The sequence below is a fragment of the Triturus cristatus genome, chromosome 2_2 (genome assembly GCF_964204655.1).
Source record: "Triturus cristatus chromosome 2_2, aTriCri1.1, whole genome shotgun sequence".
Lineage (NCBI taxonomy): Eukaryota > Metazoa > Chordata > Amphibia > Caudata > Salamandridae > Triturus > Triturus cristatus.
Genome location: NC_140582.1, coordinates 714904380 through 714927163, shown reverse-complemented (window position 1 = coordinate 714927163; position 22784 = coordinate 714904380). Strand labels below are relative to the sequence as shown.

Below are 22784 nucleotides of genomic sequence, written 5' to 3'. Positions count from 1 at the left end.
AGGAGCGTCCTTTGCACAGATCTGGACAGGGATCACCGGCGGCTGGGCGTCGGGGACAGGAGGTGCCCCGGCCGTCCAGAACCCGTCGACGGCAACGCACAATGCCCCGGAGGCGTGCGGCAGGAGAGCTGATCGTAACGCGCTCCGTGGGCCGGACACGCCGGGAGTCTGGGGCCTCACAAATAGACCTTACAGATCTTTCCCGCAGTCCGGTCATTTGATTTTCTTTAATGCAGGTGGACTTGTGTAGGGGGGAGGGGATGTGCTTTCCAGGCTGGCGATGCGAAGGTCTGGGCTTCAGTGTTCACTATATTTGCAGCTCTCGGCCAGGGCAGGAGATTTTGTCTTATTCCGATCTACTGAGGGGTTCACTAGATGCTCAAGTCCGAGCGTTTTAGCTTGGTTGTTGTTCCATACTGTTCGGGCGACAGATGCTTCTGTTTCTGAAGTATGGGGTGGGGGGTTGGGGTTGGTTTGGGGGTCTTTCTTCCTCCTAGGGGGGCTTTCGTTGGTGGGGGATGATTTCCTCTTTGTTGTGGTTCTATGGCATTCAGACACTGTTGACCTGCTCCCATGTCCGCTCTCCCGATGTCTCTCCCTCCGGGGAGACCATGCGCTTGCGCCCCCTTCAGTTTTGGTGTGGGTGCCGTGCCCTACGGGTGGCCCCTTTCTGCACGCTCCCCGGCCCTCCTTGCCATTGACTCCGGGGTTATCCGTTCCCCCCAAGGGACGCGCTTCTTCCGAAGGCACCGGTCCCCAACACACGCAGAGATGGCGCCTTACTCTGCTCCCTGCTCCGGGCTCGCTCCCCTTAACTTATGGAGTTCCCTACGGTCTGAGGGATACGCTCCCTCTGCTCCGGAAGACGAGAACTCTGGTTAGGCGTGCCCCCGACTATACTTATGGCTGACACAACCCTTCCTAGGGCCGCTATGCGCATACTGTCCTGGAACGTAAATGGTCTTTTGGACCGTTTCAAACGCATGGCTGTCCTCAAATATGCACAGCGCATGGAGATCGACGTGCTCCTCCTTCAGGAGACCCACCTCCTCGGTAATAAATGTCCCTTTCTCGCCCGCTACGGATATGACAGGGTTTGGCACTCCGGCTTTGCTAGGGGATCCCGGGGGGTGGCTATCCTGATCAGACGGTCCTTTCCCTTTGTACTGGCCCGAGCGCATTGTGACCCCCAGGGTATGGCGGTTGCAGTTTGTGGCACTCTCGAGGGGCGACCACTCACCTTGATGTCCCTATATGCGGCACCATCCCTGTTGCAGGCTGTCCTTTCCTACACCGCAGATTTGATGCCAACGCTCCCGGCGGGCTCGCTCATATCAGCGGGGGACTTCAATGCTGTCTACACGCCCCATATGGATTCGACGGGTCCGATCTCACTCGCCAGAGCCGCTCGCGCGAGGCAGTTGTCGAGTTGGGCTGAGGCCCAGGGCCTGTGCGACGTCTGGAGGGTTTGGCACCCACGCGCTCATCAATACACTCACACCTCGGTGGCACATCATTCACACGCCCGGATTGACTTAATTTTCGTCCCGTCTACGGAATGTTTGGGTGTGCAGGACGCCCGCATTCTTCCAAGGGGCCTTTTGGACCACTCGCCACTGCTTCTCGCTTTCGGCCCACCGCCCTTTTCCGCCCGCCCGATGTGGCGCCTGAATGCCTGGTTCCTCCAGGACGAAGATTTTTGGAAAACAGTGGGAGACGAGCATGCCGATTATTATCGTCATAATGTTGGCTCTGTCTCCTCCTCGGCCATCCTTTGGGAGGCCGGCAAGGCGACTATTAGGGGGGCGGCCCGGGGGCACATACAGCAGCAACGTCGTGCACAGCTCCAGCGACTCACGGCCTGCGAGGCACAAGCCTTTGAACTTGAACGGGACCAGGAGGCATTGAGTGATGCCGCGCGTGCGCGGCGGCTGGCCTTTCTGCGGGAGGAGATACGTATGCACTCTATGGAGGCGGCCAAGACTCTTTGGCGCTCCTCGGTGGCCCGGGTGTACGGATGGGGGGGATAAGAATCGTACGCTCCTCCACTGGCTGGCCACCTACCCTCGCGCAAACCGGATTATTCCTGCCATTGTGGATTCAACGGGCGTGACTCACACAACCTCTGTCGCAGTGGCACAGACCTTTGCAGACTACTATTCCCACCTATACCGGGCTCGGGCACCGGGGATCTCCCTTGAGGAGATGATGGGGACGAGCGGGGCTGTTATTGGGCAATTGAGAGGGGAGGCTAGTGAGACACTAGATCTGCCCATCACGCTCCAGGAAATCGATGAAGCAATTAGTCACTTGGCTTCCGGGAAGACCCCAGGGCCGGATGGCTTCCCGCAGGAATACTATGCCCACTACCGTGAAATCCTTGCCCCGAGGCTTCTGGATCTCTATGCTGAAGTGGTGGAGAAGGGCTCATTCCCGCCCGAGACGGACACGGCTACGATAGTAGTCCTTCCAAAAACACAACCCCCGTCGCAGTCTTGTTCGGATTATCGGCCTAAATCTCTCATTAAGATATACGCTACCATCCTGGCGCAACGGCTTCGCCCGCATCTTGTCTCACTGGTCCACCCGGACCAGTGTGGATTTATGCCGGCTCGAGGGACTAGGCTCTGCTTGCGGCGCCTGCATCTGGCCCTGGCCCACCGGGAGCGCCTATCTCCTTATCTGGCCCTATTACTGGTTGACTTTGAAAAGGCCTTTGATTCGGTGGGGTGGGTTTACCTCGGAGAGGTCTTGGAGCTCATGGGTTTTGGCATCCAGTTTCGTGCTATGGTCCGGGTCCTGTATGCGGATCCACGAGCCCGAGTGCTGGTGAATGGAGCCCTCTCCCGCACGTTTTCCATGGGGCGGGGAACGCGACAGGGCTGCCCGCTCTCACCCCTTCTCTTCGCTCTGGCGATGGAGCCCCTGGCCGCTCTGGTCCGATCGCACCCAGTTTTTCGCGGATGGGACTGGCCGGGTATGGTCCCTGATAAGATTGCCCTATACACGGACGACGTCCTTCTCTATCTCTCAGACCCGGCTGTTTCGGGTCCTCGTGTTCGCCTGATTCTTCACCGTTTCGGACAGGCATCGGGTCTCCGCCTAAACCCCAAAAAATCTGTCCTGGTCCCGCTGCACCCGTCTAGGGAGTGCTTCGATTGGCAGTCGGATATTCCCCTTCGGAGATTCTCCTTTAAATATTTAGGGATCTGGATCACCCTTCTTCCAGAGCTCTGCTGGGCCCTCAATGTGGCTCCTGTGGTAAACAAGACCAGATCGGACATGATGAAGTGGCAGTCGCTCCCGTTGAATCCATTGGGGAGGATTGCACTCTACAAGATGATGACCCTCCCTAAGTTCCTATACATGCTACAGAATACGCCCTGCTCCTTCCCCCGCTCCTGGTTCGGGGAGATGGACAAGGTAGCGACTAAGTTTCTCTGGGGTGGCGGTAGGCCCTGTCTGGCCCTGGACCGTTGTCGAATTCCTTCATACGATGGAGGCCTGAGTAGGGACCAACCTCTATTTGTATTATCTTGCAACTCGGCTTCTGGTGGTCCATGATTGGTTCTCGGGCGGGTGGGACGATCCGGCTTATAGGCTTGAGGTACAGCGCGTGGGGTTCTCCTCCATTCAAAACATGCTCTACGGGGCGGTGATCCCCCTGTCGCTCCCGGACGTTACGCGGGCCCCCTTCTTGGCATGGCGTGCTGCTCTACGGCATACCCGATGGACAAGGACACTGACCCTGGTCACACCACTTTGGCACGGGACTTGGCTGCGGGAGGTGGCGGGGTTGGAGGGGTTTCGAGCATGGGACCTTCTGGGGATCTCTCGCTTAGGTGACCTGTGGCGGGGGGGCCGCATGTGCTCCTTTCAGGAGCTTCAGGGCCGATTTTCATTGCACCCTTCGCAATTCTATAAATACCTCCAGCTGCGCCACGCGGTCCAAACCCACATCCTTCTGGATTCGCGGATTCTTGACCACAGCCCGCCTGAGGCCCAGGTGATGCTAGGGTGCCTTGGGAGGGGGGGAATTTCCCGTATCGTTCCCTGGTTAACAACACCCCGGTAGACTGGGAGGGGCTGAAGCAGCGATGGGAGACCTGGGTGGGTCCATTGGATGAAGCCGATTGGAGAGACGCCCTTATGGCCCCCAGGACAGTTACCACTTCGGCTAGATTGAGGCTCATCCAGTTTTATTATCTGCATGCCGCATATCTGACCACGGAGCGCCTCTACCGTGCTGGTCTTTCCCCGGAGGCTTCATGCGCCCGCTGTGGCATTGGCCCGGCGGACTTTTTCAACATGGTTTGGAATTGCCCGCGTTTGGGGAGCTACTGGGGGGAGATTGAGCTTGAACTGACGGAGTTCCAGGGGTGGGAGGTCCCCCATGACCCCAAAATGGCTTTGTTGGGGATAACGGATGGTTTGGACGGATCCCGCAACGAAAAATATTTCCTAACTACTGCTCTGGTAGTAGCTAAAAGAGATATTGCTGCCGCCTGGAAGCAGGTCGATCCACCCAATTGTGCTAAATGGAGGAGGGGAGTGGACTGGTGTGCCGCACAAGAACGGACAGTATATGTTGCACGGGGATGCCCCAAAAAGTTTCGTAGAGTATGGGGGAAATGGTTAGGGGGCGGCACGGGAGAGGGAGGCGGAGGCGAAGGGAGGGGAGGGAGGATTTTGTTACTGCCTGACATTGAGCCCATGATATGTCATTTTGATGCCAGTTTTATTGGTCTGTTGTATGTACCTTTTATGTTTGTTCTTCTACAAGAAAATAAAAAAAATTTGATTATCAAAAAAAACAAAAACATTTTAAATCACTACGAACCTTCCTACATACCAACACACTTCTCAAAATAAGAGCTCTGTATTAGCCCAGCGAACATCATCTGTTGCTGGTGTCAGAACACCCACATGATGAAGATGAGACCTCGTGTGGGTGAAGAACTCCAACTAGAAGAGAATTTCCAAAATCAAGCTGTGAAATAATGAGCACATGAACATACGTTTTTACCAGCTCAGGATGGATAAGTAGATGATTTTTTTGTGTGTGAAGAGACATCATTTTGCAGACGTATTTTTTTCCGGGAGTGTGGAATTTGATTTTGGAACCAGACTACACAAGGCTTTTTGGGGTGCTCTGCCAGGCAGGGAAATGTTTGGAAATGTTTCCACCCAGAGGGTTGCTGTTCGGTGTTGGCAGAGAAGGGAAAGCCTTCCATTCAGCCTTGAAGAATGGTGCAAACCTGTTCTCTTTCAAGTTGTTTGCTTATGAAAAAAACAGCTTCCCCTGGATTGTTCTCTACACTGCAGCTGCTGTTGCCTTCAAAAAGAAGAAGAAAAAAAAAAGTCTTTCATATGATTGAACTGTGGAAAACTTTCCTACCATGAGTTTAGCCTGGGGTTTAGGAAGCCAAGTCACAAAGATGATGGGAAGATGCCTCCATGTTAAGCTTCCTTACAACTCTGTTGCTGCCCTCATGAAAGGCAACACCACGGTCTACTGCACGAGGAGGCGATTCTGCGAATTTGGCAGAAAGGGTCAATTATGTCTAAAGAAGAAGAGAAACGTCTTCAAGAAGGACTATGGACTATGTGGTGACAAAGATTCCCTTTCTAGAACCAGAAGACTGGCAATCCTCCTCCTATTTGTTTCTCACAGGCTCATCATCTGAAGAATGTTGGCATTGCTGGGATCATTTCCTTGTCTACTTGTCCTATCTGTGTAAGAGTGACGAATTAGTGAAACAAAGTACCACGGATGTGGAGGCTGTGTGAGATGGCAGGAGTTTCTATCAGGGAGTCCTACTGTAGACTCCGATGCCTTTGACATCGACAGAGACACCAACGGCAAATAATCACAAGAAACTGAGGAGAGAATCTAGGCATCCTGAGTGACGAATACCTTGATGTTGGCCATCTCAATGCCAAGGTAGAATCTCCTAATTTCTAGCACCTCAACAACCACTAGGGGTACGAATGCTTGCAACTTGAAGAATCACAGAGGTTACTGAAGGGGTTGGTCAGACCTTGTCACATCAAAGGCTGAAGAAGAGGATGACACCTATCTTTCAGCTCTCGGGATGGCGGACCCCAGGTTGAACAACCTACTTTTTCTCCCTGCTTCATCCTAAGGCGAACTACCAGCCCCCGAGTTGACTGTACTGCATCTTTAAGCATATCTTGCACTTCTTGAAGTAATGGTCATTATGGTAGCTATGTGGTTACCTACCAGTAGTCGTAGGGAGGTGAAAGATCTCAAATGTTTGGTGAATCCTGAGAAATGTGAAAGCAGATTCAGCATATATATGGATCAGGCCTGAATTCACAACCAGAGACAAAGAAAATGGTGTTAAAAATACTAAGACTGCTGATAAATTTAGCGTTGGAAATGTAGACTAGAGTATAAGCACTCTCATCTCAGATAAAAAAGACTCATGTTAGCTCACAGTGCTGTTCAAATAGACATTAAACTCCTCAGCTTTTTGTGAAGCCAAAGAAGACAATCAAATCAACAAGTGGTGAAAACCCTCACAGGCCATTCCTTCTGTTAAGACCTTACATCATACACATTGCTCATTATAAAGATTCTCACAGTCTTGGGGATCATAAGCAATATCTTTTCTTTAATAGGTGGAAAAATTGAAAGTTTGAGATCTATCATTTATGTTGATGGAAAATTGATTAAAGGCACTAATGCAACTCCGTGTAATGTGATTTAAGCAGGTTTTACCTTTACTTCCCGAGACAGCTAAAACCGTCAGTATTGCACACAAAAGACTGTCTTGATGGCACTCTTTTGGTGTCATGATTAACAGCCCCTCCCAAGAAAGGCAGCCCTGAAAATGATGTCCCTTTGCCTCAGGTGTGCAAACTTTATAAATTAAAGAGGGTTGCACTTGAAGGAGTAATGATCATGAGTTAAAACCGAACACATATAGGCCATGATGTCAGCCCATTGTGATTTTCCTCCCACAAGCACGCCCGGGAAACCCACTGCCTGTATGATATTGTTTGCTTTCAGGACTCCCTATTCATCCCGTTATGTCTACTAAGAGGGCACCCACAGCAAAAGATATGCTAATGTGTAATCTGGTTTTGTGTTGCATGGTGTTGGAGTTTTTTTTCGGCCAATTGACCCTGGGTAGCAAACGTTTAATAACGTCATGTGGGGTTAGCTAAACAAACACTGACGTATAAACGGCGATTGGTTCAACCTATGCTAACCCTGTAACAGTTTTGCTAATGTTTTCTTGTATAAAAATATAAGAAAATAAAATAAAAAAAGACTATCCAATAGATTCAGACCCTTCTTAGCACCTCTATTAGTCAGAGCATATGATAGTCCTCCAAGTGACTGCAAGCAGAACATGTCACTTCACTACATGATATTGAAATAGATGAAAGTCCTTTAGCCCACCCAATTAGTCAAAAATATAGACTAACGGCAACTACTATTAATTTATACCTTTATCAGAAGCGGTAATAAGGTTTTAAATTACCTGTAAAAATGTATTTAACTGATTCTTCGACTTCTCCATGAATTTGTGATCTATAGATTTAAAGGGCAGTTTACTGAGAGAAGGCAACTGAACTTTCTTTAAGGATGAAAAGCACTGTGTGGGAGAAAAAGAAAATAAAAGATTACATGTACCACATGCATGGCAATATTTACAATACAATAATATTTCAGGCATTAGCCAGGTAACTACTTGCCTCATCCCCAGAAAAGCAAAACAGCAAATTTTATGAACTTCTTTCTTAAACGCCTACATCTTTCGGTCAAAACAATAAAAATGTTGAAGATTCTAAGTAGCAATATATATAGTTTTCTAATTGCCCTTTGACAGCAGTCGGGTTCTAGGAATTGCTACTAGCAATATTACAGCTATGTATTTGGAAGCCAACCGAAATGCTAGAGTAACTGTTCTATAATTAGCTAATATTGGTATTGAAAACAGAGGAAAACAATGGCTAGCTCAAATGTAATAAAAAAACAATAAAATAGCTTGTGATGTTCAATAATTTAGCGCCTGGTTTAATAGAAAACACTGAATTGAAACAATAGGTTTTAGGAACAAGGGTGAAAGAGGAACGGCTAACGTTGGTGTCTTTAATTCAGAGGAACTGGCTCTGTTTCCCCTTTTGTTATCAACGAGATTATGAATTCCATAATAAGTTGTACAGACATTGAATGTATCCATTTGGGAAGTGAATGCTCACAGTAGGGACAGTTGTGACAAATTCAGTGTCTCTAATAACTGTGCCTAGCAAACATTTGCATATTGAGATTTTTTATCGTGATTGCGGAAAATCCTGCTATCTCCCCTCTAGTGCGAGGTGTTTAGCAATGACTATATGATGCCTGTCAGTTTTCGGATGAGTGAGTATGCCTTGCAGTATCCGCTTGTCCTGAGATTATGCCTCGAAGCCTGTATTCTCTTTTTTCCTACATACTCAGTTTTTTCTTTTTAAGTAAATATAAACGTAAACGGGTGCAGCTGACCAAAAGGGAACCAGGAAAGGAAACGGGTATCAATCCTCTTACACTACATGGATTCAATGGCAGGACGTCGTGTTCTCGTTCATGCTCCAACTGAGGCTGAGACTACTTCTGGAGGCCACTCTCATGTCTGCCATTACTGATAAATATATTTTGTGGTGGTAACTATGTCCTCTTTGTTTGTGGAGGCTTCTTTTTGGCACTCACTCCATTGTATGTCTCCATGAATATAATTGGCTGTTTTGAGTGCCAGTGATGCAATGCTCCACACCCTTAACGCCCCCCCCACCCCCCAAGAGTTACCTGCATTTGCAGTGCCAATGTGCAAGCATAGGCACCACCTAAAATCCAAGGTTTATCTACAAGCTGAAGCCAGACGTTCTTCACATATGGTAGATCGGAAGGTGAAGGTCTCTTTAGCTTATCTATCATAAGTGGCCGACATAGTTAAGATAACTAAAATGATTTTCCATATACTGTGAAGTCTAGAAGTACTGGCAATACCGGTGGAAGCCTAAGGATGCCGTCAGGGGCGCCTCTCCGCAATGGCAGAGGAGCGTCGCCCCACTGGTCCACAGCCAGCAGCTGAAAAAATAAAATGATAATCGTCATTTTATTTTTCAGCAGCTGGCTCAGCCAGCGTGTGTAGGAAGGGGCGGGGCCGGGCCATGGGAGGGGTGAGAAGGACTGGTTTGAGCACTTCTAAGAGCGCATGTGTGTTTGGCTGGCTGTCTCTGGCTGGCCAAACACACATGCGCACTTAGGTTTCGCCAACCCGGCTGCTTTGAACAACTGGGCTCGAGAAGCAGCAGACTCCTGTGCCTGAGCGGAGCATCAAACGAGCCCACTCAGGCCAATCCCTGCGCTGCTCTCATTGCATGAGAACAGCACGGGGATTGCACAGGGAGTCAGCAATGCTGTCCCAGTGCCTGCCTGGACAAGCAAGAACATAGAGGCGTGAGGCAGCTGGCAGCTTCAGGTAAGTCTTCCTTTTTAAAAATGTTTCCCTCTCCTCGTCCACCCACTTGACCACATTTTGTAAGTGGCGGCCGCCACTGGGTGCAGTGCTTTCTTTAACAAATAATTATCATCAGAACTGTTGAACAATTAGAATTTTATCTGCAAATGATTATGATGACATAGGTTGTGTATCAAATGTTAAGGTTATCGTTTCATCATGTAAGTGAATCCCTCAGTACTGTACACGTAATCCCGTGAAGGCAAGTCAGTAAACTTCATTAAGTGTAATGTACAGTACCTATCCCCATTATTACTACGGTTCAAGTATTTTTTTGATACATAGGTGGTTGAAGCAGGTTTGCTGATCGCCACAATGCTAACACCTTGAGCCTGATTACGACTTGGTCAGATAATTCTTTTTTCTTTTTGGGAATTAATTTTTATTTTTCAACTAAACAATCGGTGCAATGCAGTTATCACATATTACAGTTGCAGGAATCAATAGCCAACCATTACAAACATTGTCTTCACCATCAGGGCCATATCTCCCACCTCCTCTCAATTCACACAGACTAAGAATCGCCATCAGTCTCTTATCGTTCTGACCATGTACCGCCAGTTTGAGCCCAGGAATAGAAATGAGTGGGTTGCAATGAATTTGCCAGGACGGTGTGTGTACGGGAGTCATGTTAAGGTCTCTTGTGTGGCCTGTGTATTGGATTGTTGTGTGTCGTCACCTCTGTCGAGTCCGAAGTATCTTCTCCACAGGCCCCAGATCTTGTGAATTTGTTTCGGGCACCCTTTACTGCGGTATGTGGTTTGCTCAGCCGTCATGTAGATATCCATCCCTCTCGTCCATTCCTGAATAGTCGGCTTGTCGGCAACCCCCCACTTCCTGGTTACATCCCTTTTGGCAACCACCATCCCCAGAGAGACAAAAAAGTCAGCTGCATTCTGGTGATGTCCACCTCACTTGGTATCCCAAGTATCACAAATCTCAGGTCCATCGGCATTACCACCCCCAGGACTGCTACCAACAAGTCAACTACCTGCTTCCAGTATAACTGCCTCTCGGGACATAACCATATTGTTTGGAAAACAAGCCCAGTTTCTGGAGTTACGTGGGCTTAAGGGATTTGGGCCCTGGGGCAACCTGGGGACCTCCACTGTGGGCAACATCCTTGAAAAAGGGAAACTCAAAACATGGGGAAAGCTCAAACAGGAATAAGGCATGCACAATTCCCAATTCCTTAAATATGCGGAACTGCGCCATGCCTGGCAGGCAGAGGATCTCCCTTGCAAATGACTCCCAGAAAACGCACCCCTGGAAGGCGGACTTTTGCAGGAAGCACTGACACACAAAGTGATTTCCTTCACATACAAGACCATTAACAACAACATCCCTGACGGACTGGTCGGACTCCGGACGCTGTGGGAGAGGGAAGTAAGGTCTATGGAAGACATAGATTGAGAGGCGGCGCTAATGCACCCCAGAGAAGTCGTCATAAAGCGAGACTTGGATTCATCCAACTGAAGATTTATTACGATAGGGACAGGCTACATAAAATGGTCAAATAATTCTTAACCCTATGTGAACCAGGCGCGCAACACCCATTGGGCTCACCGGGCTTCAGCCTCCCCGTCATGTGTGTCAGCCCGGCTGAGACAGCCTCGCGGGCTGGCGTTCGTCTAATTGCAGCCGGACCCGAGTACTTAACAGGTCTTTAAAAGACCATTTATTCGTTAATGAGGCTTATGTTGTATTTTCACCCCTTTTTACAGCCGCTCTGCCTACGGCTGGAAGACTTAGCGCCCCCCCCCCCCCCCGAAATTTTTTCAGCCCCCCCCCCCCCGAAATTTGGCTCTAGTTGCCCGCCTGATGTGAACTTCTCCTTGTGTAAGGGTCGGAGTAATTAGCTATGCAGGCTTCATCACACCGAGAGGGCGAAATAATGTCCATTACATTTCAGCATTTCAAACCTATCCGAATTTAAAGGTGGGAAAGTCTCGGCAAATTTCTGGGACATGCACATTTTGTTGCAGTAAGCACTCAAATCCACGTTATTCCTCATTACTGATAGGTGCCATTTATCACATCAAAACGCCGTGGTGCTGGATTTTATCAGGTGGTGCAAACACTGAAAACCTTCAAGGGGACTATAAATCGTGCCCCCAGCATCAGATCAGCGCATACAGCAGAAAAATAGATGTAGCCTCCTATTTTATACTGATTCTCAAAATACGCTGTACAACTATACAGAGAGATGTTGAAACCGGATCAAAGGTGACCGCTAACAACAGTAGCATCCATTTTAATGGCCTGAGATCATATATGTTATGAAGCACAAGCAGTTAAACAATTTTGTGTGCATTAACTAGGGATGAGTGCGCTTCTGCCAATATATTTTCTATTTGGACATATTTTGGAGCGTCAGTAAATGCTTTAGGTGTAATACTTATAAACAAATATCAATGTTATGGAATAATAATATTAAACAATGATTCAGTATGTGGTTGTTAATTTGCAAACATAAGATGATTTTCACTTAACTCTCTCCAGAGAAATGACAATAGCAAACAAATTGGAAAAAAAAACGGTGCGTGTTTCTCAAAACCTAGCAATTAGCCTGCTAATGGCTGATTGACAAAGTACTCAATTAAAGGGTTAATTCATCAAGGTGAAAGGGCGGTGGGGACTGAGGGAATGTCAAATTACTTACCTGTAACCTTCATTAACACATTGTTATTTTTCCCATACTTACCCAGTTTTGTTTTAGGTGTGGGGCGGGGCTAGACTATCAGCCAGCAAGGGGAGGAGGGGTGGGCCTTTTCCAAGTGCGCATGACTGTTTGGCCGGCCGTCTTGGGATGGCCAAACAGTCATTCGCCCTTAGTATGTTCTCCACCCGGCTTTATTGCACATCCTGGGGGGAGAGCATGCACAAGCTCATGGTCCCCGTCTGAGCACCGAACAGGGGCGCTGAGACCAATCACAGCGCTGATGTCATGCTGGTGACAGCAGCATCGTGATTGGCTAGGGGAGTCTGGGAGCCTGTGTACTTCCTGCTTCCATGGGACCGTGTGTCATCGACAGAAGAAGAACGGAAGCGGCGGCCAGCAGGTAAGTGCAATTTTCTTTTTTTTTTTAACCCCCTGTCTCACCACTACTGCCCCGTAGCAGCCGCCACTGCTTGCGAGGTGGAATCAGCTCATTAGTGAGGAATGGGACGAGGACAAGTGGGACTGAGGGGCAGTAGACCTCTGTTTTAATCAGGCAAAAGGGCACACCTGAGATCCCCAATGTCATTTAAACTTTGGCAAAGCCAATAGGCGCCACGTTTTGGATTCGCCAATTCTTGTTGCTGGTGCTATTTAGCATTAGAAAAAAGAAAGCAAAAATAAGCATTTTTTTCATAGCCAATATGTCTCGCCTTTGGGACCTTATAAGTGTTTAGCCATGCAGCATATTATCCATTAGATTATATTACCTCTTAAAGACATCAAAGTTTATAGTAAATCATCTGTGATATACTGGCCTTATTACTACCAGGCATTAAAGTCCTTCGACAGTGTTGGCGCCTCTAAACCTTATGGTCATTTTGTAATAAAATATTAAATAAAAAAAGGAAGACAGAGAGACCATCACTAATGAGAAGGAAATAAAAGTAAAAGGTAGCTCTCCACTCAGAGTCTAAATGATGTGGCAGCGTGTCCTCTTCGATTAAGCTTAGCAACTCAGAGTGACTGTTCCAAAGGGAACAAGCAGCGAGGAAAAACAAACAATGCCACTTTCTATATTTTTTTTTACTGTGCCATATCTTGATCCTGGTTAGTGCAGTGGAGAATAGTGACTTATTTATGTTTACTGCTACAACGTCCCCATCTGGTCTGTGACAGAAAGAACTGTGAACATGTAAGTTATTATTTCAAACTTGCATTGCTCACAATATAAGATAGGCTGCTACAAAATACACAAAATATGTTAGGATAAAAAAGTGCTTTTAGTAGAATGGAAGTGATGTAGAATAAAAATTCCAGAACAGCTGCATGACGTCATTTGGCCCCCATTCAATGTGCCTTGCTCATCCCTCCTGGTATTGACTCTGCAAGTAACTTCATGACAGGACCTCATTGGTCAACGTTCTATAAAGGAGGTGTTTTTAAACATTTGCGTTCGTCAGACGCGCATGAGACAACCGACGCCACAGAGCTCATGTGCGTCGGATGGCACGCGCGCGTCCAACCATATTGCACAGGAAATCCCTCTGATGTGGGTGGGCCAAGGGCCGACAACTGGGAAAGGCCATAAACATAGGGATTCAGGGGATAGCACAGCGAGCTCTAAGCGCTATCTTTTTTTTTTTACCTTACCTTACCTGCATGAACGCTGAGTGGTAGGATATATGTGTCAGCCGCGTGATCCCTCAACTTTCCCACACAGAAATGTGAGAAAGATTTGATTTTTTCTGCTAAATTTGAGAATTGCGGGGGATTCTGGGTAGGAAAACATTGGGGCATCCACGCAAGTCACACATCCCTGGACTCCCCCAGGTGTCCAGTTTTCAGAAATGTCTGGGTTTGGTAGGATTCCCTAGATGGCCGCCGAGTCCGTGGTCAAAAACGCAGGTGACTCCCTTGCAAAACAAGGACTTTTTGTAATCGATAATTTTGAAGTTTACACAGTATGTTTTGGGCCGTTTCTTGTCGCAGGCACTAGGCCTACCCTCACAAGTGAGGTACCATTTTTATTAGGAGACTTGGGAGAATGATGGGTGGGTGGAAGTTTGTGGCTCCCTGCAGATTCCAAAACTTTCCATCACAGAAAAATGTGTTTTTTTGACAAAGTTTGAGGCTCGCAAGGGATTCTGGGTAACAGAACCTGGTGAAAACCACACAAGTCACCACTTCCTGGATTCCTCAGGGTGTTTAGTTTAACATTTTTTTTTACAGATTTGCTACGTTTCCCTAGGTGCCGGCTGAGCTAGGGCCCAAAATCCATAGCTAGGCACATTGTAAAAAATGAGTCAGTTTTCTGTGGAAAAATGTGTCCACGTTGCATTTTGGGCTGTTTCCTGTCACAGGCACTAGGCCTACCCCACACAAGTGGGATACCATTTGTATCGGGAGACTTAGGGGAACAAAGAATAGTAGAACAAGTGTTATTACCAATTGACTTTCTTTGCATTTCTGCCTTCCAAATATAAGAAAATGTGTAAAAACAAAGTCATTTTGAAAAATGTCCTCTAATTCGCATGCTAGTGTGGGTACTCACGAGTTCAGAGATGTGCAAATAGCTACTGCTCAATATTTTGTTCCCATTCCAGAAATATAATACAGGTTTTCTTGATACCTTTTTTTCACTCTTTATATTTCCCCAAATGAATGGCTATATACACAGTACACAATGAAAAACCATTGCAAGACGCAGCTCTGTTATTGGCTCTGGGTACCTCAGGTTCTGTATAGTTTTCCAGGATCCATTGTTGCTTTCTTACTCATTTCTATCACTAACTAGTAGTAGGTTGAAAGCACTAAAAATAGGAAAAAAGGCTATGTCCCAGTAAAATGCCAGAACTGTGTAGAAAAGTTTGGATTTCTGACAAAATTCTTCTCGTTCCTGAAAGCTGGAAAGATGGGGATTTTAGCACCACAAACCCTTGGTTGATGGTTTTTGCAGGGAAAAAAACAGACGCTTTCTTCTGCAGCACTTTTTCCCATTTTTCCGAGAAACCCCCAAATTTGCTGTATTTTGGCTAATTTCTCGGTCCCCTCCAGGGGAATCCACAAACCCTGTGTACCTTTAAAATCCTAAAAATGTTGCAAGAAAAGGATGAAAATTTGTAAACAAGGAAAACAGGCCCTCCACCACATCAGTGAATTCCAACAGTCACCTGCAACACCCGGCCATTAAACTTCACAGCTCCAGCACCACCACCCTGGCTGAACTGCCCTCTACCAAGAGCCAGGAACAATTTCTTAAACACCTTCACAGAATTCATTGCCCCCTTGGTACTCAGCTCCAACTCTTCCATCCTTCTCAAATACATCAACTTTCACCTGGAAGACTACACAGATCCAAGCACAACAAACCTCCTAAATGACCTTAACTCTCTCGGACTTACCGATTGCGTGAAGGACCCCACCTAAACCGCAAGACATCTCATCAACCCCATTTTCATGAACTTCTACAACATTGCAGTGGACCAATTCCTCCCCCTCACCTGGACAGACCACTCCTTTGCCAGCTTCTACCTGCATATCCCCCATCAATGCGTCACTGAACCCTCCAAGACCACTCAAGAAAATGGAGCAGATTCTCAGAAGAAGCTTGGATCTCTGAACTCAAGCTGCCTGCAATTTCGAGATGACCTCACACAATCCATCACTCAATTCAACACCTGGATCACCTCCTGCGTAGACTGTTGCCGCACTCAAAACCACCGCCACCCCCAGGACAAGACTGCAAGCAAGTTGGCACATGAAAGATCTCAGACTCTCCACTGGCCATTGTAAGCAGCGGGAACGCCGCTGTAAACACACACATGATGGTGAAATAAGACCCTTCAAATCAGACCTCAAACACTACCCCCATCACTCCCTCTGCAACCAGCTTGCCCACGACAAAATATGCAATATCTAGAACAAATTCACAAGCCAACCGGACCCATTCACACCCTTGACATCTTGTCTTGACAAGATGATCCACTCAGGAATTGCCCTGACTTGCTGCCCCACAATGGTTGAGGCTGCAAAGGAAACAGACTCAACCATAAAATCCATCCACTAAGGAGCCCCTTCGGCCCGTATCCACACTTCATCTTCACCACAGAACTCAACACTATCTGCTCTATGCTCACCCAAATCCTCAAAATCTCTCTAACTTCTGCAACCTTCCGGGAAGCCTCGAAGCACATCACCATTCATCCTCGCCTGAAGAAACTCTCTGTAGACCAGAGGATACTGCCTAACTAGCGACCTCTCTCACTGGTTCCCTAACCAGCAAAGATCCTAGAAAAACTCATCAATAGACAACTTTCCGACCATCTCAAAGACCGCTCGCAATCAGGCTTCAGACACAACCATAGCACCGAAACAGCCCTCATCACTACCACCAATAACATTTGCATGTCAGAACGTACATGTCAATACGTGAAATGTCACTGTAATATGAAAAGTGTGTAGTAATAGTATCTATGCTGTACAAATCTGTATTCTTATTTTGCTGACCTGAATAAGTAAAAAAAATTAAAAAAACATTTGCATGTCAAGAACAGAGGAGACACAGCAGCACTCATCCTGCGTTTTCCTTCAGCTACTTTTGCCACAGTCTCCTACCCCATCCTCATCCAATGCTTCCCCGACTCTTGAATAACAGGACCTGTAGTCTGACAGATCTGCTACTTACTCAAAAGACTATCTCAATCAGCCTGGCACCTTACAGCTCCGCAGCCACCAACAGGATCTGTGTAGTCCCCCAGGGATACTCGCTCAGCTCTACACTAGCTAACAAATACATGACTCCACTCACCAGTATCATCAGATCACACAGAATCAACATAATGTCTTACGCAGAGAACACCCAACATGTCCTCTCCCTCACCAGTGACATGCCCATCACCTGGGCCACCTTTGCCACCTACATACCCCAAGTTGCCAAGTGGATGAAAGTCAAGTGCCTCACGCTCAACTTAAAGAAAACATAAGTGGTACATTTCAGAGAGGACATCCACACTGGGACAAGCACCGAACCCTGTAAATCAAGCCAGAAACTTCATCATAGAGGTGGAAAAACAGCTCTTAATTGCCAACCAAGTCAACACGTGGCATTATCCTACCTCCACAAGCTCAAACAGATCTTTAAGTGGCTCCCACTAGACACACGGAGAACACTCACCCAGGTTCTAATAAACAGCAAACTAGACTGTGGCACCGCTCACTACATGGGCATCTCCATCTATCTCACCAAACTTCTACAGATCATCTAGAACGCAGAAATCATACAAGTTGAAACTCCCCCCCACCACACTCAAATCACAGACCACCACAAAAACTACACAGGCTCCCAGACCACAAAAGTACTGCATTCTTCAAACTTCTCACTAACACAAAAAAGGGGCTACACAAACATGGTCCAACCTACCTGAATTCCAGAACAGCCACATCAGCTTCAATATGCCTTCCAGAACCCTCTGCATGGCCAGTCTCCTGTTAGCTCACATCGGCAAAATTAGAGCCGACAGTTACGTTTTCTCACACCCAGCTCCTAAAGCCTGGAAGGACCTCACCCTGCACATCAGCGCTCCTAACTGTCCTTAAATTTCGTGAGAACAATGTCAGGACCTGGCACGTCTACTGGCACCAATATAGCTCTACTTTACATGGCTTAAAGTAAGGCTGGCCGGGTCACTGCACTTTTAAAAAAAAAATTTTAATTTTTTTTAGAGTAAGCGGGGTTGAAGGGAAGGGACTGTGGAGACATGCACATAATGAGTGCGTGTCGAAAAGTATTTAAAAAAAAAAAAAAGAGAGCCTGCACTGCAGGAGACTGCAGAGAAGGACACTGACCACGGGAAGCAGTACTCTGGCCAGGATCTATGTCAGAATGAACACTCGACTAAAAGCCCAGGAGGAAGACAGAAGCGAGGACTAGGTGCTGACCAATAGTAGGCAAGGAAACGAGTGACATGGGAGCCAGCCAATGGTAAGTAAAAGTAAGTAATGGTCAGCCTCTAACCCATTTTAAGATTTATTTTGTTGGTTTTTCATACAAGAGATTTTGCAAGCACAGCACATGTGCTGTGCAGGCGAAACATAAAAACAGGTTTTAAGGCTTCCTCTCTGTTTGAAAGCCGTAATTTACTGGTAGTATGCAATTCCTGTGTATTATGAAGAGCAACTATTGATAATAGCATTCCATTAAATTGTGGGTTTTAGACCACTGCAATTAATGCAATAACAATAGCTATAGATGTTATACTGTAGAATATTAATTATATATATATATATATATATATATATATATATATATTCACACAGCACTAAACATTCCAAAAATGTATCTTGCACCTTAAGTAATTGGATGCTCTTGCTATCAGACATATTGGTGCTTAGTTTATAAACCTCTCAAGCATGCAAGGCTGAAGGCCATTCAAACCAGTGATTTAAATGTTGCACACAAATCTCTAAATCGGACTGAGTTTATGGACTTCACAAGCACAGTTCTGTGGCTAGTTTCAAGCTTTCTTACTCCATTTGCTTATTTCTTCCAGACAGGACTGCCACAGTCTGTCTTTGAGAGTCAGCAGGAAGGCGATATGGGGCAGGGAGACTCTGGAGGGGGAAATCTAAAAGATGGGCACAAACAAGGAGAAGTCTGCACACTCTACACCTATCACCTTGATGGGAAACAAAAGAGGACGACTTTGGAAAACACTGTCTCTGCACTTTGGAAGGAGCTGCTGACTTCTGATACCCCGCACTGTAGAATATGGCTGATCACAAAGGCTCCAGGAATGCACTGAAGGAGCTCAGCAATATACACAGCTCGTCTGGCAGGCCACATTCATCCACCATAGGGGAATGGCAGACACATTTAAAAGGTAGGGCAGTAGCCAACCCTCCCTGTGAAAGTTACAGGTAAAAAGGCCTGCCCTGCCATTTAAACACATTACTGCCACAACTGTCAGGCAACTACAGCCTGCTGAGCTGATGGTGTAGGCACACTATGGGTCGCAATCCTTCATACAATGGACCCTAATGGTACACATATAATTGTGGTGTGTGCAGAGGCACAAGAAAAAAACCGCAGGCAGGAACACCAGAGGACTGATCCTTGGGAGACATGGAAGTTACATTCCCATCCTAACACCTCTGCTTTCCAATGCACAGCTTTGCTACTGCCTTCCACCCATACAGAAGAGTTATTTGCCGATTCCACTGCTGCAACTAACGCACATATTCAAGACAACTGCTTCTTCCATGTCTTGAGCACCCACATGTGCGTTTTTTAAAGAAATCCTGGTAAGCAGATCCTGTTCCAGCCTTCAGACATGCTCGGACGTGGTCACATGTACAACATATGTATGCGAGCAAGCATTGATGTGATTGGCGGACGGGAATTTTTATCCCCCTTGGTGCCCATACAAAAACTCGCTGCTTCTCCTCTCCTTTGATCCTTAAGCTCAGGATCAAATGTCGGCGCTTTGTGAAGCCACACTCCGGGATTTATTCATAGATGGCAAATGTACGACTTTAGAGGCAAATAAGTAAAAAGCTGGTGTCACCACCCTAGATATTTTTTACATTGCCATCAGGCGCTTAATTCTGTCGGCTGGTTGCAGGTGTGGCCCACCAACAGTCATTTTTGGGGACCAACACCTATTTTTAGTCATAAGACTTTGACCCACAGAAAGAGAGAACACGCTAACAGGAGGAGGAGGCAAAGACAGAAAAACTGTTACAGAGGGAGAAAGCATGGAAGAAAAAGAACCCAAACGAGTGACATATAGAAGGAAGGATCGTACAGTGGTGGATGAACACTATGCAGCATTGTTATATACCAACTCCAACATTAGGCAGCACCAGTAGTGGGTTTTTCAGATATCTTTGGACACCTGCACTCATCATTTTTCAAATTAGGCCCTCCTTCATATAAAAAACCCTGCATGCCCACTATACCACTTTTTCCAACACACCTCCAATCTGCTTGCCGCGACACTGTCTCATGTGTCTCCTAGAGGCCTAATTACAAAACATTACAACATGTCAGAAGAGGCCTTGTTCCCAGCTACACAAGCTCAGAAAAAATAGGAACAGGAACTTGGGATATACAATACAAATGGAATTTGAAAATACTGCTGTATACAAACACAGAAGAGGCAGGCAACATTCCGGTTAAACAACATGATTCCCCTTGATGTAGGGACTCTAATAGTTGTCAGGCAAATCCCTGTCCCACCCTCTTTCGTATAATGTGTCTAGGGTTATTCCCCATTCACTGGTGGCCACAACAGGAAATGCAAACTATTAGACTGTACTCAAGACATAATTACGTATTGCCCTCTTTGTTGTTTTCTTATATTTTTCCATTTCTTTCTCTCGGGCAGTCTTTTCTAACATATTCAAGGCTTCATATTGTGTAGGTCTAGGGGGCAGTTTAATTTAGTACAATTTTTCATTCTATCTCTCAATAATTCTGGTCTCCAAGCTACCGTATTTTGGAAATCTTAATGCACTTTCCTTCTCAGTGATCTTGCACCATTGACAAAGCTATAAACATGTACATAATCCCAATTCAGTTGCTGTATAATGTGCAGGCGTGCCCTCAGGAGGTGCTTCGTCACCGGAATTGTAACATCACCCTTAAATTCTTTAAAACATGTTATGGTTCTGACTAAATCGCAAAGTAGACAATTTCAATTCAATAGTTTGATTCTGTTCCGTAAACGTCAGATTTCCTTTACTATAATCCTGTAACAGATGTTATTTTATCAAAGTCCTGTTAACAAATCTCAATGCATTCATTCAATAAACTTTATTCGATTAAAAAAAAATCATAATAGTATACATATTTAACATACAGACTCACGAATGGTATTTCTTATCAAAAAGGTACGAATACATAAGTGGCAAAGACCATACATCAAAAACACATTTTCTATGGACACTATATTCTTTATAAAAAGTTCTTTAAGATTCAATATGATAACACTAATAAAAATTACATTAAAAACAACAAACAATTTATAACAATCTATTACTCCAGACTTCCCAATGGACTCACGATCAATTTCTATCTCCACGGACATTTAATAACTTCCTTTAAACACAAACAAAGATATAAAGTGCAATGTGCATTTTTAGGCTACATCATCAACCCACTTGATTTTGTAAGGTAGCTACCACGACTCAGGTTATTTTAGCTGAATATGTTAATATAGGTTATCAATTCTATGAATTTCAATAACTTGTAGCAGGGAACATACTATCAATAACGATTTCTGATTGAGAGTGCCAATCTAATAAAACTGATCATAGAGCTACATATAGCAGCACTTTGTAATGTTCTTAAATGTTCAAAACCTTCCTTAAAATTGCAAGGTCTAATTTCCCTTAAGGTAGGTCTAATAAAATGATCTCTTGGAGCTTTGTAAAGTGTGCAAAAAAGTACAAAGTGCAGAGTGCTTTGTTCAGCTTCATTGTCACATGGGCAAGGGGGTAGCCTCTCACACCAACCCCCTTGCTTCGGGAAAGCGACCAGAAAATGCAATATTTTTAACCGAAATCTGGTCAAATAAAAACACCACTGCGTATGTGTAGTGAAAGACAAATAGAATTGATGCTGTAGTGTAAGTGCCTGGTATGATGGTTGTTCATCATATTTAGATAAGCCCAGTATACTACGATATGCATTCTTAATTGCCATCTTTGAGCCTGGGTTAATAGAGTCAGGATTATCATATAAATTACCAAGGCCAATTTTATGAAAGGTTTCCTTTACATAACTTATCCATGGAATCCGCATGGCATGATCCAGATTTACACAATCTTTCAGAATTTCTTTTGAAATGTGCAAATCATCTGAGGACCATACTTTTCCCCATAGGAGCAATGGGGACATATGGATACTATCGCTCACAAAGTCAAGGCCCATCTCGGAATGACAAAATGTATTAGGAGAACTATTTGAAACTGATAAGACGTTTAAAAAACTTGTTCTCCATAACTTGTAATTGGACGCTTTTATGGTATCCCCACACCCCTGCTCCATAGGTAGCGACTGGCAAGCATTTAGATCTATACAATGTCTTTAATTCAGCAATAGGTTTTTGGCCTAATTTACTTGTAAAACGAAAAAGGGCCTCTATAGATCTTGTTGTCTTTTGTGCCTGTGTTGTTATTAAAGGATCCCAACTCAAAAGTTTGTTAAAAAGATTTCCCAAATAATTGAAATTTGTGACTTTGGCAATAATCAAATTTTCTATAACAAATTTACAAGTTTTGGTCCTATTTGGGCCACAAACCATAATAAACGATTTTGTAAAATGAATCTTTAGATCTAGCCCCAGCATAAATTCATTAAAAGCATTCAGGCATATTTGCATACTATTTGCAGTTAACGTCATCAATACAGTGTCGTCTGCGTAGGACAATAAAGGTATTTGTTTGCCATTTATTTTAGGAAAGTCAGCACCTTTTTCCAATAGGAATTTTTTTAAACCATTTGTGTAAACTAAAAACAAGAAAGGGGCCAAAATGCAACCCTGACGGACGCCTTCAGTTGATGGAATCGGCCCTGTCTTTTCGCCCCC

At 45.7% G+C, this 22784-nt stretch overlaps 1 protein-coding gene across 1 annotated transcript in view; it reads right to left on the bottom strand.

Moving 5' to 3' along the window:
- The window catches only part of SNX25 (sorting nexin 25), an 880463-nt gene that overhangs the window by 111982 nt on the left and 745697 nt on the right, over positions 1 to 22784 (bottom strand). Inside the window, exon 13 of the mRNA XM_085641936.1 lies at positions 7515 to 7628. Coding sequence (XP_085498062.1) covers positions 7515 to 7628 — 114 coding nt within the window. The remainder of the gene's footprint in view (positions 1 to 7514; positions 7629 to 22784) is intronic.